Below are 18,431 nucleotides of genomic sequence, written 5' to 3' on the forward strand. Positions count from 1 at the left end.
ACTCAGCTTTGTGTACGCTTTCATGTCTTTCAGAGGACAGTTCCTAGACTATGACAAAGACGAGGTGGCGTCCATGCCCAGAGAGTGGAGGAAATATGAGTTCCATTATGACAACGTGCTGTGGGCCTTCCTGACGCTCTTCACCGTCTCCACCGGGGAGGGCTGGCCAACGTAAGTGCAGCTGACCTGATCGCTCTAAAAGTTACAGAAACATGTGATGCTGTCATGGTCGTGAATCTGAACACAACTGGACTTATTCTAGCAAAACTGTAACCTCAAACAGAGATGATTTTCTTTTTGTTTGTGATCATCGATTTATAAAGATACTTTATCTTTACTGCTGGCACGGCTGCAATCAGAGACTATCTTCAATTCAAATGTCCCTTACAGTAGAGATACTTACTGCCGTGGTTTAAAGCTTGTGAGCCCTCAGGGGCCCCCTACTGGTCTGGGGCCCCAAGCCACTGCCTGGCTTGCCTGTTGACAAACAGCGCCTCTGAATGCAGGTCACAGGCAATTGCAGCTCGAGCAAAGGACATTTTTTTCCACGGCTTGCTCTTAATGGTGTTTAATTATGGTGCATTCTAATTGATAACTTCTTTATGCGAACACTAGGGAGAGGGGTTGGAGGTGTGCCACTGGAGGAGAAAGGAGTCTTCATTATGGCAGAGGTGTCGCCAAACAGCAGTTTGTTTTGGTTTCATGCTGGTGATCAAGGGCGACATCTTCTGGATCAAAAAGTCTCTCATTCTTCCTTTACATGTAGGTCAGCAGTTCGGTGTAAAAGCTTACCAGCATTCAATTGATCAGCAGATACCGGCTACTGACATCAGTGCATGCCACATTATTTGCCAAAGGGCGGATCAGTCAACAGGGCCCAATATCGACAGATACCGATGTTAAAACAATGCATTGGTGCATCAAAACCTGACAGTTGATAATTTCTTACAGTGGACATCAGAATGTGGAAAATATGTTTAACTAAATAGTGCAATTAAACGAACCACATGATGGACAACAAAAAAATCCACAAAGCTCAGAAGGCTTTTTTCTGGTGTCAACATAGTAGGCTTATAAGTACAGTATATGCAACTAAATCAACCCCACCTCCTGGGTGAAAACGCATCATCTCCTACCTCAGACCACTTTATGCCTGTTAAATCTACATCATCTGACTTTGTTAATGCTAAAATGTTTGAGGCATGAAAGATCATTTTGACTGATATACTTGAGCTTCAGTTTGTGTTGACTGCTACTAGAAAAAAGCAGATTCCAGTCCATGTCCATGATTCTTTAAAATGTAATTTTCTGTGTATTTCACAAGCCGTCTTGGTATTTGTACGTGTCTGTGCTCTCCTTTCATTGTAGAGTTTTGAAGCACTCTGTGGACGCCACCTTTGAAGACAAGGGTCCCAGTCCAGGCTACCGGATAGAGATGTCAATCTTCTATGTGGTCTACTTTGTGGTCTTCCCTTTCTTCTTCGTCAACATCTTTGTCGCTCTGATCATCATCACCTTCCAGGAACAGGGAGACAAGGCGATGTCTGAGTGCAGCTTGGAAAAGAACGAGGTAACACCCACACATAACAGTCACTATCTTCTGCACAACGCTGCGTTTTGTGTGTTAAGTATTTTCAGATGGTGATCAAATCCTGTCGCGGATTACTTTTCATGGCTGCAGGAGACTGAAGAATTCATTTTCTTTGAAGCATAACCCATCACAAAATACGAGAAAAAATGTTCAAAAACTAATTAATGTCCTCTGATGCAGACTCTACTATTTTGAAAACTTATAAATAATGTTACTTCAGGCTGTGAGAGTTGTTTAAAAGCGTCACGGTGTTCTTAACTTGTTATCTTTTTTACTGCGGGACCACACAGTACCATACAGAATCGTGTTGTATCGTGTTGTGTTGTACCCTATCGTACAGTATCATATCATATCATAAAGTACAATACAGAACTCTATCTTATCGTACTCTACCGTATCGTACAGTACTGTACAATTCTGTATCGTATCACATCATTTCATATCATGTCATATTGTACAGCACTGTAATTAATCGTATTGTATTATATATCATATCATACCATAAAAGTATGCAATTATCTTATATTGTTTAAAAATATATTTTTAATTTTTTTTTAATGTAATTGACATGGCGCTGAAATGGCCTCCAATATATCTCTCCACTGATGTGATGGTTTAATCTTGAGGTCTGCTTTGGGCTTTAAAACCCTCAGAGTCCTTGTTTTTTCTTCTTAATCAATCAATGATCCCAAACACCTAGAATAAAATGTACAAGTATAATCAACAGTTATTATGAAGTTGTATTGTGTAGATTGGTCTGTCCGACACGTCAGCTGCTCCCACCTGTGTAGATTTGACATGATTATTTGCAAAAGTGTGCTGTCCTCTTCTAATGATGTTTCAGTTCCTTTCCAGTATTGAAGAGAGTCTATCAGAGTGTTTTTTTGCCTTGTTTCAGAGGGCTTGTATCGACTTTGCCATAAACGCCAAACCTCTGACGCGCTACATGCCCGAGAACACGCAGTCCTTCCAGTACAGGATGTGGAAGTTTGTAGTCTCACCTCCGTTTGAGTACTCCATCATGATCATGATCGCTCTCAACACTGTCGTCCTCATGATGAAGGTAAGAGCTATGGACAGGGTATTGTTATGTTTCTGTTTTGTTGGCCATTTACTCTTAGGAAGAAAGCAAATATTTGAATTACCACAAATTTTCAAACTTTAACAGTTTTTAAACGATGTTCAAACTTCCTGACATTGTTTTCCCCTGTCTTTCAGTTTCATGGAGCTCCAGACTTCTATGAAACGATGCTGAAAAACCTCAACATAGTCTTCACCACTCTCTTCTCTCTGGAGTGTATCCTCAAGATTATAGCTTTTGGTCCATTGGTGGGTAACATTTATATTTAAAACTTTCCTAAATATAAATAACATCTAATGATTTGACACTTTTGTGTCTCAGAACTACCTGAAGGACGCCTGGAACGTGTTTGACTTTGTGACTGTGTTGGGCAGCATCACTGACATCCTGGTGACTGAAATCAATGTAAGAGCACCCATCCCCACCCGCTCCACCCTCACCTCAACCAGACTGAGGGCATTGTATCCAAACAACACAGCTGTCATAGTAATGAGCAGGGGCAGGGACAGCGTGTACAGCAACGCTTTGTGCAAACAAGCTAACTAGCCACATCAGCATGGCAGCGGTCCAGAGAGCTGCAGACTTTAGACAAGGAGAAAGAGGAGAAGGAAGCAAGTATTTAGTTGAGTGGATCAATGAATCACAGAGGGCTGATACAGACACTTAGAGAGGGATGTGTGCTTCACGTTGGAGCAACACTGTGCGGTGCTTTTTTGTGTCATTTCAGACGGTTCCTCACCGTGCACTTACCCGTGTACATTTCTGTGAACTGGTTTTCATGTGTACTTGTTGAACTGTATCAGTTTATGTTGTGCAATATGACTGTTCCTGTTCTCTCACCTCTCAAATCTTCTGTCTTCTTGTCCTCCTTGCTCTACTTTCATTCTCTCTCTCTCTCTCTCTCTCTCTTTCTCTCTCTCTCTCTCTCTCTCTCTCTCTCTCTCTCTGTCTTTCTCTTGCCCTCCACATTTTCATCTTGTTGATTGTCATCTCTGGTGTTGCCATGCCCCGGTCGAAAAACATCACCAGACTACGGTGAGTGACTTTCTGTTGCCATTCTTTGCTGCTTTTTGCTCATCTAGGGCTGAATTTACAACTAACTATTTCAGCAGCTGTGACAAAAGTAGGGATGTCCCTTTGCAGACACATTTTAAAGTTGAATTCAAATTTAAATTTAAATTTTATTGACACGGCTTAACGTGGGATCACAGCGCATGCAGATAAACAATGTCAGATTGGTTGGCTAAGTTTGATTAACGTTAGCATTGCTAGCAACGCCAGCTTTTCTTCCTCCTTGCAGGGTAATGTCCACATGACTGTGCAGGTTCCACATTGCTCCTCTCAGTCAGTCTACCCTGACAAAGCCTACAAAAAACTTTATCTCCATTTTCTAAATCAGCATACTGCCAAACTACTGTGCTCCACAATGTGCCATCTCTGCTATACTGGTTTATATCCAGGTAGTAGAATTAAGAGAGCAGGCCCATTAACCAGAGCTACAGCCCCATGTAGTGATGGGTGTCTGCGTTACAGCGTGACACTAAATTGTTTAATCGACTCATTGCGTACATCCCTATACTGAAAACTGTTGAGTCATTTTGTGAATTCATCCCGCTGTGTTTTATTTTATGTGTGAAATATTGATATTGATTGAATGCCGGTACAAGCATATAAGTATTGCACTTGCAAAAGGTTGTGTAATTTGTGAGATGTACTAGATGCCTTATATTGCACATTGTTGCTGCACAACTCTTAAAATGAATGCTTTCTTATTGGTACAAAAGCTGCAGAACCACAATTTGCATATATTTTTTCAATCAGGAGAAACGTGCTGCAATCACAGAAATTACTTAACCTAAAACATGTGCAAAAATGAAAAACAACAATGCAGAGATGCTGCAAAATTACAAATGTACAGGATTCCAAGATAACTTCAGAAAAATATCCAAACACTGAAAAAGATGTAAAAAAAAAAAAAAAAAAAATGCAAACTCAAAAAAACACAAACCAAGAATCCAGTCATATAAAAAAGCTGCATAATCTCTCATTACAATAGAAGTTCTCCGGGCCTCAAGGGGGAGCTCTTAGTGGAGCAGCTTGATTTTAAACCAGATAATTACCTGGCAACTGAATAGACCTGTAGCCACGACATCCAAGCATTCCCCTGAGCCAGCAAAGTGAGATTTTTACCAGTGCTGTCAGCCCTTCTTTTTTTATTGAATCATTACAGTTCAAATTGAAGGGCTATTATAACCACAGGGTGGAAATCATTTTCAAATGCCACCAGATGTTTATTAAATGTAGGGCTGCTTATTAAACACCTGGTGGCACTTATTTAAACGCAGGGGAATGGAGACATCGAGACCTGTTTTTCTTCGCTGTGAATTTTGGTTCTTCTGAATATTTTATGCACCTTTAGATTTAGCCGAAGGATTCTTTGTTGCATGCAGATCCAACAACCTGAAGCAGCTTTTAAAACATGGTATTGTGTTGAGTAGGAGGAGATGTTCTTTGGTTGGTTAGTGCTTGATGCCCTGTCTTTGCCTAACAGGACCGACTGCTGAACCTGAGCTTCCTGAGGTTGTTCAGAGCCGCTCGGCTCATCAAGCTGCTGAGGCAGGGCTACACCATCCGCATCCTGCTGTGGACCTTCGTCCAGTCCTTTAAGGTGCTCACACACACGCTCACCTACATGTCCACACATGTATTTATTCTAGCAGCAACATTTGCAGTACTTTCACATACAGCCACACACCTGCAGACACCAACTTTAAGATCCTTGTTGGAATAATTCAGAGATGATTTTAATAATGTCATGTGTTACTGTTCCCTTCAGGCCCTGCCTTATGTCTGCCTGCTGATTGCTATGCTGTTCTTCATTTATGCCATCATTGGGATGCAGGTGAGTGATGCTGCTCTGATGCTGTTACAAAGACCAGGGATGTTCATGCATCCTGGGCTGTGGCCTGAACATGAAAAAAGGTTAACTGCACATTGTTGAAGAATTACAGATCTGTTTGCTTCTGTGTCTGTGCTGCAGGTGTTTGGCAACATTGAGCTGAATGAAGACACAGCAATCAATCACCACAACAACTTCCGCACTTTCCTCCAAGCTCTCATGCTGCTGTTCAGGTTAATGAAGCTTTATTATGTTTATCTAATGATCTCATTAGATCACTGTGACGGATGACTACAGACAGTTTTCAATAAAATCAAAACAATTATCACGTTACCCCCTTGGATATCTCTCTGGGATTTGAGCCCAGCAGGAATGGGACGATTGCTTTAAAACCATTGTGATGTTTAAATATCAAGTTAAAAACTGAGTGAACAGAGAAAGAAGTTACATGGTCATTTTTTATAAAACTAAAAAGCTGGGTATCGAGTCAGATGTAGTGTACTAAAGGTACGACTGTATCACTGTCACTTACCATCAAAGTCCATAATCTGCATATACAGCAGCATATCACAGAAATATTACAGACATATAAAGACTGAATAAGAATTCTAATCTTTTATTTAAATGCTCTATAATAGTCTAATATATAATTCTTCTGCAAAATCCCTGGAGTAAAAGAAAAAAGGATGAATTGAACTATCTTGTTGAGACTATTTTAGCTGTCATGCACTACTATTGAAGCATAAAGCATTACATACACACATATGCACTTCTGCATTTACAGATACTTCAAAATATAAATGTAATCATCTCCAGCATACTTTCATGTCATTAACTAAGGCACTCAATAAACAAACAAACGGGCAAAGTATTCAGATTGTCACTAAAGCAATTTGTGTTAAGCTAGCAAACACACAAAATAGCAATTAAAGTAACAAAAACTATAAAACAACATACAACGTACAGGACACACAGACACCTCTTCTGTTACTTTAGTCCGTTAATTGAGTTGTAAATAGTCTGTGCATGCAGCTGTTCGTCTTTTTTCCTCCACTCTGCACTGTACTGATTTTAATATCCAATGCCCACCCACCTCGAGTGTGTGCACCCGCTCCCTCTAACTCTTAGATGCGTGCAGCAAGTAGCCATTGTGGCCATCTGCAGCTGTCCGCCCAACTGTAATGCCTCTTCAAATCAACAAATCAAAGCTTTATTGTCTCCCTCCTTGTCTCTGTGTATCAGGAGTGCAACTGGCGAGGCCTGGCACGAGATCATGTTATCGTGTTTGAGTCATCGAGTCTGTGACGAGAAGTCGGGGTCCCAGGGGAAACAGTGTGGAAGTGATTTTGCCTACTTCTACTTTGTCTCCTTTATCTTCCTCTGCTCCTTCCTGGTCAGTACTGAAACCTGGTATCCTGTGTTTTATTGTCTGTTTGATAGATCTGTTGGGTCACATTGGTCCTGCAGAAATAATTTGATGTTGTGTTGAGTGTAAATTAGTGGAATTGGACCTTTTAGAAATGTTTAAGCTACAATCCAATTTTCACATTTTAGTAATTAGATACATGCTGTAATGAGCAGTGACTGAAATATTGAGAAGCCCCCTAATGTGAAGCAGCTAATCCACCAATCTTAAAAATGTACTCAAATCAAAGAGAGGAAAAGTTTAACCAAACATCTTCAGAAAATAGGAGAAATCAAAAAATGATTAAGAAAGACCTGGCATACACTGCCTCTCAAGCCGATTCTTAACCATTTAGATTTGCACGACTGATTTTGAAGTCAGACCTAATTTCAGCTCGATCATGTGATGTTGCCAAGCAGTAGCCTATATAGTGGGGCATGATGGTCAATCACGGCCCGATCTGCTGCACCCAATGGGTTTGATGAATTTCTGGCATGTTTGAAATGTTGTTGTACAGAGAATGCACGGCCTGAGTGATATCCAGTCAGGAAAATGCAAGCACTTTAGTCTAAGTCTAACATGCTAGTTAAAAGGAAGCAATAGGACAGAACCATTGCAGATCCTTGCCAAGAACATGTTGGCATCCAAGCTGTTGGCCAAGATCGCATAAGCAACATGTCAGGAATGTGCTAACAGTATGTCTTGAACATGGTAGCACTAGGCCAGAGACGCTAGCTCACAGCCAAAAAACATGGAAACAATAGATGAACATCCTTGAACTTGACTGGACACTTGAAGACACGAGGTCTGGATATAAACTCAATGGGCCAGGACCATCCTAGCCCTACTGGTGGCTGTGGCTCAGCGGTTGAGTCGGTCATCTTTCACCCAGAAGGTCAGGGGTTAACTCCTGCAGCCATATGTTGATGTGTCCTTGGGCAAGAAACTTTTCCCAAAACTGCGGCCTGTGAACGTGAACGTATGACTGATGGACAGTTAGTATAGCAGCCTCTTTCATTCGTGTGTGAATGGGTGTGAATGGGTGGGTTTGACCTGCAGTGTTAAAAGCGCTTTGAGTAGTCGGATGACTAGAAAACGCAATACAAGCTCAAGTCCCTTTACCATTTACTCAACCAGGACATACAGTCAGGTTAGATCATGTTAGTCACTTAGGCTCCTAAATCCACCTGGCTTACCAAACCTTGATTACTTTAATAAGTTATGCTCAAGTAATGTACTTGTAGTAATAAGTCTTTTTTCAAACAAGGCCTCTTTTGAGAAACAGTTTACACTCCGACAAATCGATGAAGCGATATCATTGCTGTAGGCACTTCAGCGTTCTGTTTCCTTAATTTACAAGAGGGGCACAGACTGGATGGACAGATTAATCAAAATGTATCGTGTAGCAAAAACAATGTGTGTGAATTGGATTCACATTTACAAGCGCCTCTACTAAAATGCAAATGAGATTGATTGATTTCGATGCAACATGAGGTTGTTGTTGTAAATACCAGCGTAAACAATCTGATGTCTGTGTTCCAGATGCTGAACCTGTTTGTGGCTGTCATAATGGATAACTTTGAGTACCTAACCAGAGACTCCTCCATCCTGGGGCCTCATCACCTCGATGAGTTCATCCGGGTTTGGGCTGAGTACGACCCGGCTGCATGGTATGTTCATGCCTCCCTCTGGGCTCAGAGAATATAATTACAAAGTGAAGTGGAGGTAAAAAAGTGTCCTAACTCTACTCCTCTCTTCCCACGTCTGTGACTAAGGTAACTGAATGAGGCCTCGTACACAGGCCTTGTTCCTAAACCTTGATGTTTGCAGTCAGCCCACTGATGATCTTTGTTTTTTATTCTAAAGCTGTCCTGAACGTCTGTTCATTTATGTGCTTGTTCTTCTCCACAGCGGACGGATTTCCTATAAGGATATGTACAATTTGTTACGAATTATCTCACCCCCCCTTGGCTTAGGGAAGAACTGCCCTAATAGGGTAGCATACAAGGTTTGCAAATACCAGACATTACCGTCACTAGGGTGCTTTGTGTACCTCTATGCCAAGAGACTTTTAACTGAATGGCTGTGCACCAATGAAATCGCCTCTACACTAGCACCCGCCCCTTTCAAACTGACTGGCTTTGGTTGATGATGCCGGAGAGGAAACAAAGCTTTCAAGGCCACGGCATTGTCCCAACATGCCGCCTGCCACGCCTTCATTCTCCTGTCTGTGATCTGTAGACTGCAGACATAGATTTACTGCCCATTTGGATCACATATAACCTTAAAAAAGAAATGTGATCATTCTATTCAGATCTTTACAACATCTGAATCTGATCAAAAAACTTTGTGGTGAATGTGTTTTTATAAACGACATCTGCCAGAGCAAAGCCAGGCGATGAGTGCAGCCCCAAACCAAAGCTCAGGCTGGCATTGAAACCTTTGTCTCCGTGCACCTTGGTTGAAGTACCAGTGGGATGTCTGCTAGCATGCGGAGGCAGACATCCCTGTTACAATGCTGTCATTTCTCTTCCCTCTCATCATCAGCATCCTGTGTGTCTTCTCTACCCTCCTCCCCTCACCCACCAAAACTCACTCTTTTACCATCCCATGTTTCCTGTCAGGGATCCTGATGTCCACTCTGATGCATCCCTGTGCCCCGACACAGCGGCTGAGGATGACATCCACCTCACATCTCACATTTGGAAATCTATTAACAACAGATTTCTGTTTCCCCCTCTCCATTATTCTCCTTTTTGTTTTGTTGATGTCTTCCCTTTGTTCCCCTTCCTCCTTCTCTAACTCCCCATCCCTCTCTGTTTGCGTTTTTTATTTCTTTATTTTATTCTTTGATTTCCTTCCCTGTGAAGTGGCCGTATCAAGTACCTCGATATGTATCAGATGCTGCTCCACATGTCCCCACCCTTAGGTTTGGGAAAGAAATGTCCGCCAAGAGTCGCCTACAAGGTAGACCCTCCTCTTCCTCCACCTTCTCCCCTGTGCTCGACAACCTCTCTCCCATTGGCGTGACCTTAAGCCAACGTCTGTGCTCTGCAGTGTTCCCTCGTTTCCTCACTTTGTTTTGCTAGTGCTCTGATATTTTTGGTGTAAGCCCCTACCTCATCTTTACTGTCTCTACTCTTTGTTTATGGTAGCTGCTTTTTCACTAATTATAATAACTACAGAGCTTAACTAAGGAGACTTGAAGTCATGGTCTTTCAGAGATATTTTGTTCATGGAGGAATTTTTGCTTTCCTATATCACTATTTTCTTGTACGCAGCAGTTGGGGTCTTATTTTGTGGAGCAGTGTTGGGTGTGTGTGTGCGTTTACTGGTGTGTGTGTGTGTAGCTTCTGTAGCTTTTCCATTATAGCAATACAATCTATGTGTGCATTAAACTTTGCTGTTCTGTCTTTGCTGCTCATTCACAGACATACTCTCTCTCTCATCTCACGTCTCTCCACTGTTGGGAATATGTTGGTGTGCTTGAGTTTATGTCTGAGTGTGTGAACGTTTGTGCTGCTCAGCATTTATTCTAAACGATATCAGTGCCTGTTTTAGTCCATTTATCTGGGTATTGAATAAATAAGAAGAAGTAGAACCCATTTTCACCTGATATTACCTTGCTATCTTTACCTGGAAACCTTATGTTTTTTAGCTTGACTGATGGGGGAATTCAGAGACTGCTATAAAAAAACTTGAATCTCTCTTCACGAGTCGTATATAGATCTGGAATGATGTCACTCTACAAAGGTACTCAGAGGACTGCTTCCCTAAAATAACCTGAAAGAGTTTAGAAAGTTTGTATAATTATTCAATGTGAACTATTTCCCGCACGGAAAACCACGGTCTGCCTCAGACAGTATTACGAGTATCAATAGCTATGGAGTCTGTGCATACACCATTAACTGATTCTGCATAAAAACACATAATCTTTTTGCAAAGTACAGGAAGTTGTCTACATATGACATACATAACTGTCTCTCAACTCCAGTTCCATTCTCCATCTGAAGGTCCAAGTAAGGACATAACAATGACATGAACAAATGAAGAGAGAAGTCATGGGTCCAAAGTCAAAATCACTCATCTGAGAAGCCGCTTGCTTCACCAGAAGATCCACCAAAAAAAAAAAACCCAAAAAACAGCTCCAGCAAGAAGGATTTAGATAGCTGTTTGGTTTTGATATTATCCTAAAAATAAATAGTAATAATACAAATAATAATATAGGTGCATTTAAAAAAAGGTAACAGTTTAAATTAAGTTCACAAGATTCACCATTGACTAGTCGCTAATTAGCATGCTAATTATTAGCATACTTGCTGCTTATAAGTCATTATTAAGCGCTTATTCTGAGAACCTTATTCTACATGACTATAGTCTATAGCTAATAGGTCATTAACTGAGAGTTTTCACTCAATACCTCCTATTTACTGCTTATTGGTAGTGAGTTTGAAAGCCGTTGAACATGATCTACAATCTTAATATGCTTTCCTTACTTCTATCTTACAACAGCCAAGCTAAGCTAAGCAAAGCATATTAAGATCATAATTCATGGATACAAAATGAATGAAAATACAGCTTAATAGGCCAATATAAGAGGGCAATATTAGCCAACGAATACATCAGTTTGGCTTTAGAAGTTAGATAACACTACATGTGAAAGTGAAGATAATGTGTCGCTGCAGACAGCATGCTAATACAGGTGTACATGGGGTTCAGGTGGGCACATCGTAACATCATCAATAACTTTTCTTTAAGGCTGTTTGCATTTTACATTCTTTTTTTTCTTAAATGTAATGTAATATTTACATATTACATTTTTTAGATAACTTTTACCTCTCAACAGCTGCTGTACTTTACTGTAGAATTTCTATCAGTCAATATTTGGTCCGTCTAATTGATTGTGCAGCCGGTTGTTGTGTGCATAAGCCTCTGTGTGTGTGTGTGTGTGTGTGTGTGTGTGTGTGTGTGTGTGTGTGTGTGTGTGTGTGTGTGTTTTTTCTGTGTGTTTCCCCCCCAGCTCTCCATCCCCGTCTCATTCTTACTCTGGTCTTTCTTACTCTCTGCCTTCCTGCCACTGATAGCACATGTAGGCGAATGCTTTTTGTGTTCAGGGGAGCTCAACTCTTACAGCAATAATCCCACAGCACTCTGTTTGCATCCAGTGGTGCCAGAAGTCCTTATTATATGAACCAAGTCTTCCTGCTCAGGCTGCTCAAGCTTGGTAGAATGGACACTCTTTATTGCTAGTTTTCCACTGCACATGAAGAGCAAACACAACCTCCTCAACTGCCAGTTGATGATTGTTAGGATAGCAACCACAGAGTCGAGCTCCTGCGACTGTCAAGGCACCTCCATGGTTATGCGTTACATGCCTTCTCTCACCTTTCTTTCGGTCAATGTCAGTCTTGCACCAGTGCACTTTGACTTGCAGCGTAGTGCATACTGTAGCCTTTAGCAGTGAATGTGAATGTCTAGTTTGTCTCCTCTGTTCGTTCTTGAAGAGAACGCTTTTTGTGTGCTGAACCGAGTCATTTCACCAACAAGGCCAAAACGTGCTCAACAAAGTTCTGAATTCAGATTAAAGGTATTTCAGCGTTGATTAGTAGAGGGTACTGAATCACACCAGCACACAGATTGATTTCTCTGGATGATTTAAATGTTCTGATCGGGCTGTTTTCTCTCACTCACTCACTCTTTAACGTCTCTTTGTCACCGCTCGTCTCCTCTCCTCAGCGCCTCGTCAAAATGAACATGCCGATCGCTGAGGACACCACGGTCCACTTCACCTCCACCCTGATGGCCCTGATCCGCACCGCCCTGGAGATCAAACTGGCTTCAGGTCAGAAAAACACAACAAACAACAAGTCTGTGCTGCAGTATGTGCCTGATATTCAGAGGATTCTTTAGAAAGATGGACATACGTTGGCTAGTTGTCAAAACATTTCTACTAATCTTGTTCCACACAAGATGCACAAAAGCGCAACTTCTTTTCAGTTTAATATCAGTGCATTTGCTGATACATTCAAATTAAGTCTTTTTATGGAATTTTCTGGCAACACTGAGATGGAAAACTGCTATCTGTTTTGCCACTGGCATACCACAGTTGTTCATGGCATGCGGCAAGAGAAATATAACTTCAGTCCACCGTCCATGTGCTGTGTGTGATACGAGTGTTCAGGGGCACAATGAAAGGAACACATCCGGCTTTTAAAGGGATTGAGAGCTGGCACTCCAATTGTTACACCCACCAACAACTATGTATAATCAGACATCTTAATCCAACCCCTTTGCACTCTGTGCCTCACAGTCCTATCAGGTGTCCTGATACTGCAGTAAAGCTAGGCTGATTTTGCATCATTAGTTTCTAATGTCCAGCATCAGTATTATGATCTGATTTCATGTATGATTAAATGTAAGTTTACGACAAACATTCTTTTTATTGCTGTATATCATCCATGTGGTGTCTGTATGTGTGTGACCTCACGTGGATGACTGGATAAGGTCACATATTTGTAAAAAGAAAATGAAGGGGCGCCAGTAGCCTGGTGGTTGACTGGCCTGGCACACCCCATGTGCGGAGGCTGTGGTCCCCCAAGCAGTTCGGGTCCGACCTGTGGCTCCTTTCCTGCATGTCATTCCCCACTCTCTCTGTCTCTGACTCTATCCACTGTCCTGTATTAAAATAAAGGCATCAAAAAAAGACCAAGAATAAACTTTAAAAATATATATAATGCAGCTTTATCAAATAAAATTTATTTTTTACTGATGATTTAAAATGTAACCTGATACAATATGAGCAAATGATCCCAGGTAGACTTTTAAAATGTGAAATGCAGCAGCTGACAGTCGGTCCCAAACAGAGTCACAGATGTGTTCAAGAGCCAGCTGCTATTTATCCTTCTCAGAGCTGAAAATGAGCAAACGTGGCTCCCATTTGGACTCATTTTGAACGCTCTGTGCTAGCTTCACTGACTCTAGCTTCACTGATTATTTCTCAAAGTGCCTCATAATCTCAAGAACTACTCATCCATTTAAATAGTTTCTGGTTCAATCTGAAATGATCTAGTTAGAAGATGTTTCTGTCATTTTTCAGTGTCTTTCTTTTTTTAAATGTCATAGTGTGTTGTGCTCTGTCAGGCGGTTGAGCTACGTGTGTCATGAAACTTTTATTTTCCGACTATGTTTGCAGGCATGCTCGCTCAGCGGTTATCTGACGAGGAGTTAAAGAAGGAGCTGTCCACAGTGTGGCCCAGCCTGTCTCAGAAGACCATGGACCTGCTGGTGACGCCACATAAACGTACGCAGTTCACTAGTGAACTTTCTCCCTGAGCTGTGTTGATATGTCACCTTCTGAAAAAGAGTTCTATCTCCTCCTCTTTAGGCCGTGACAAAGTAAGAGACGCACAGTTTTTAGGTTGAATAAAGAATGTGTTTCAGCAAAAGTTCATAAAGTATTTTCATAACAAAACACCAAAGGTGTCAGAAGTGTAGGGTGTGCTTGGGGGGATCATGGGTAAATGCTGTCTCATATTCAAAAGGGTTCCTGCAAGAAGAAAGAGGGTAAGAGTAATACACCAGAAGTCACTGATGTCCAAACTGTCACCCAATCAGCGAGATAAATTTAAGCTCTCTGCCATGTTCTTCCAACATGTCTTTTCACCAGCTGATCTCAGACGTGACGTTTTGATTAAGGTCCCGAACAGCAAAACAAGATCCGCACACTGAGAAGCTCCCATTTGCAGGATTTATTGATAAGTGACGAGCCAACATGCTCTTCCTCAGACTTGAAGGTCCCCCCCCCCCCCCCCCCATGTAGAGGTGACTCTCAGCTGGCAGGAACAAGAAAAAAAAAACTGAAGTGTGGGTTGTAGTTTCAAAGGCATCTGAAAAACTCCACCCAGTTTTGCATGTACATGAGCAGGGAGCTTTCTTTGCAGCTAACACTGAGGACAGTAAAACATTTTTAATTTACCTGAAATGTCTGTATTATAGTGATACGAAGCTGGTTGAAAATCAGCAAATGTCCTCTATAAGTCGTGTGAAATTTCACACCAAAAGCTTTTATTCTTTTGAATGCAAGTAGAATCTTTTCTGTACTAGTGGTAATTCAACCTCTGGTGTATACTTGTATTAGTGTGTAAACATCCACATGAGTGAATGCAGGAGACATGACTGACTGTGGGTTCTGATTTTGCTGCCACCTTTTGATCAGAGTTGTGTTCATCACCTAATAACAGCCTGTTGATGATTATTATTGTTAACCTTTAAGAGCTTTAATACATTAGTCTAAAAGGATTGAAACAAAACAAATCACACTCTTTAAGAATTTCCTTTAATTTAAAGCATTAAGGAGACAGGAGGATGAAAGTAGAAGGGAGGAGTGAGTCAGCAGGATTTCCTTTCTTCCTTATCTGTCTTCTCCTTCCTCTTTTTCCTGATGTGTCCTCCTTCCTCACAGCCTTTCCTCTCTCTTCACTTTCAGCCAATGAGCTGACAGTGGGGAAGGTTTATGCGGCTCTCATGATCTTTGATTACTACAAGCAGAACCGAGCAAAGAGGCTGCAGCTGCTGCAGCAGCAGCAACAACAGGGCATGTCAGGCTCCCAGGTACAACATCCACAGCACACACATGCCTGCACACCATAGAAACACAGACACACAAACATATGCGTCTGAAGCACACACAAACACACATTGGATGCAGTGGTGCAAAACTATACTGTATGCATGTGCACACATCTATTATGCCTGCAGATACACACATTGGCTGTATGCCTGCATGCATACACACAAGAAGAGATGGCACTTTTGAATCCACCAGATGTTCACTGGTGGATGACAAAATCTATCGACCGCAGTGTAAAACCACACAATGATTGGTTAGCTATGAAAGTAGCTCAAATTAAAAAAACACATGAATCACCTCCAGCCAAAGATGAACCTGCATTTGGCAGCGGGTTTATTGTTATTTGCAACATTCATCATAAACTGCACAGGTGCATGCTGGTTTCCTCCATAGACTGTATGTAAGAAGTGATTACAATCACACAGTGGGGTGTGAAATATTGTTTCAAAGCCTCAAGTTTGGACTTTTTGGCACACCATCCTCTATTTAAGTGAACATATTTGGACAAAAAGGTGAAGCTTGAGAAGTTATCGTACAGCTTGTTAAGAAAGATTTATATGTAGGCCTAATTCACACTGACTGTTATAATATTTAGGATTGTCATTATCAGACAAAATGATTCAAACAAGTTGAACTTACTAAATCAGTGTCTTTTAGTCAACAGAACATTTTATAAGAAATTAACCAGTTCACTGCTGTAGCAACTTATCGATCTCAGATAGCAAAAAACCAAAGCATATCCTGTTTTATTATCTATTCGATTCTAAATAATCTTGGAATTTACAAGATGAACATTGTGCTGTATTGAAGAATACTTAAAACTACAGATTGAGAAAATACATTTCTTGGTAAAATGTTTGCAGTATTCAGAGAACTGGTCTCATTTTCCAAAAGAGTTCTGTACAATTGGACTTCATTTTCCAACCAGTGTAGTCGCCCCCTGCTGGTTGTTAGATAGAATGCAGGTCTAAAGCACTGCTCTGGCTTCACCTATGAAACAAAGAGTCTATGTCAACTTCTTATATACACTCTATGGTCACACACTCAAACGCGCCCTCAGTTACACACAGTTTGTCTACACTGAAGCATGACTGCGAGAAATGAATATTCTGGCCCAAGACATCACATGTGGGTGGTCTGAGCCCCCCTGCTGTCAGACCTGGGTCCAACAATATTCTGCCTGCTGCCTCTGAATGTCTTCAGCATGGTGCCATCCGTCTCTCCTCCACAGTGCAAGGTCGGGGCTCTGTTTAAGCCATTGCTGCCTCTGACTCACATGCAGGAGAAAGATCTGCCTATGATGTCAAACAGTGTGGAGCCTCCCAGCATGCTTCAGTCCAAATCCCATGCCAAGTCCCAGCCACAGACCAGACCTAGCTCCAACTCCCTGAACAACGGAGGCACGCTGTAAGTTCACTCAGGGAGTAACCGTATCAAGATTAAAAACTAAACCAAGGGTAAAAACAAAGTGCACTGTTATGAAATCAACACTTCACATCAAGGTTGCAGAAGGTTATACTGATAATAATAACTTTTAAATTATTAATCCTATCCAAACAAGGTCACAAAGTGCTTTGCAGAATGCATAAAACAAAATTAAAACATAGGCCGATTCAAAGAGCTTCTCAAAAATTCAAAGGATAAAAACATGGGCAGGTTACAAAATCATGAATTAGAACAAACTAAATAAATTATAGCAGCACATGAATTACCAATCACTTCTAAATGGCGTTTCTATAAAAATACTGTATGTTTGAATCAAAGATTTAAAAACAGGTAATGAGTTAGCCATCCTAATGTCCTCCAGCAGGGAGTCTCAGAGTTTAGGTGCTATGATGGAAAATGGCAATCGTGCTTAAGCATGGTACGGGCCAACATTGCCAGTGTGACCGGGCTCTTAGATCATGGTTTACAGTCTAAGTTGTCAATAGCTCTGTAATGTAAAATTCACATACTAATAACAAATTTCAACTAATTTCAACAAGTTTAAATGAGTCTCACAGCTCCCCAAAACATGTCTCTGAAGGTTCTTGTTCTAAATCCACTCTGATCCTGTATTTGATCATGTCTATAAACCCCTCTATTTCAGCCCTGCTCAGAACAGGCTGTTTCTGTGTCTGTACCTTTAAATATGTAAATGAGCTGTGTCTGACCATGCCCCTCTCTGGAAGGGGATGTGGCTTGGGCTTTTTCACTCCATGCACTATTGTTAACAGTGAGAAGGCTGACTCAGGTGGCAGAACAAACACCTAGCTGTGGGAGTGTCACCCACCTGGGGTAGGGGTTACTGCCCTTTGTGATGTCATGAAGGGAATTGTTTGAGCACACATTTTCTGAAAAGTGGAGCAGGAAAAAGACGGAGAGGATGGACTTTTCTCATAACTGTGGGGTTTGTTGACCAGCTAGGGACACATAGTTAGAAAAGCACGGTAAAGTGTATTCTGCACAATAGCCTTTAATGTTAAATATTGTTAGGTTCTAATCTGTTCTCTACACTTAGAGACCTGATTTTAATCCTTTAGTTTTAAGCAATTTTAAAATTGTGGACTCCACTCCACAAAGTTATTAGTAAGTAATCTTACTTGCCTTTGACTTATCAGTTACAGGTATTCTATGGTGAAATCTCCACAAAAATGGGAGATTGTAAGTGATAACAATGTGACAGTATAAATATCAACGCTGAGAGAGGACAGTTTGGTATGGTTTTATTCTAACCATTTCATTTATTATTAAAAAGACAAGAGCAAGCAGACAAATTAGGACATGAGTATAAAAGCGAGAAGGGGAAGCTTAAGAAGTATGAGTATTAGAAATCAAGCATAAAAC

General features: G+C 41.1%; 1 protein-coding gene across 1 annotated transcript in view; it reads left to right on the forward strand.

Annotated features, from left to right (window-relative positions):
• The window catches only part of cacna1ba (calcium channel, voltage-dependent, N type, alpha 1B subunit, a), a 180,362-nt gene that overhangs the window by 145,331 nt on the left and 16,600 nt on the right, over positions 1-18,431 (forward strand). Inside the window, exons 28-43 of the mRNA XM_065963302.1 lie at positions 34-171; positions 1,369-1,570; positions 2,490-2,654; positions 2,810-2,920; positions 2,994-3,077; positions 3,702-3,707; positions 5,224-5,340; positions 5,509-5,574; positions 5,713-5,804; positions 6,814-6,964; positions 8,519-8,646; positions 9,847-9,943; positions 12,713-12,818; positions 14,169-14,276; positions 15,462-15,586; positions 16,837-17,012. Of these exons, the coding sequence (XP_065819374.1) occupies positions 34-171; positions 1,369-1,570; positions 2,490-2,654; positions 2,810-2,920; positions 2,994-3,077; positions 3,702-3,707; positions 5,224-5,340; positions 5,509-5,574; positions 5,713-5,804; positions 6,814-6,964; positions 8,519-8,646; positions 9,847-9,943; positions 12,713-12,818; positions 14,169-14,276; positions 15,462-15,586; positions 16,837-17,012 (1,872 nt within the window). The remainder of the gene's footprint in view (positions 1-33; positions 172-1,368; positions 1,571-2,489; positions 2,655-2,809; positions 2,921-2,993; positions 3,078-3,701; positions 3,708-5,223; positions 5,341-5,508; positions 5,575-5,712; positions 5,805-6,813; positions 6,965-8,518; positions 8,647-9,846; positions 9,944-12,712; positions 12,819-14,168; positions 14,277-15,461; positions 15,587-16,836; positions 17,013-18,431) is intronic.

The sequence above is a fragment of the Labrus bergylta genome, chromosome 2 (assembly GCF_963930695.1).
Source record: "Labrus bergylta chromosome 2, fLabBer1.1, whole genome shotgun sequence".
Taxonomy (NCBI): Eukaryota; Metazoa; Chordata; class Actinopteri; order Labriformes; family Labridae; genus Labrus; species Labrus bergylta.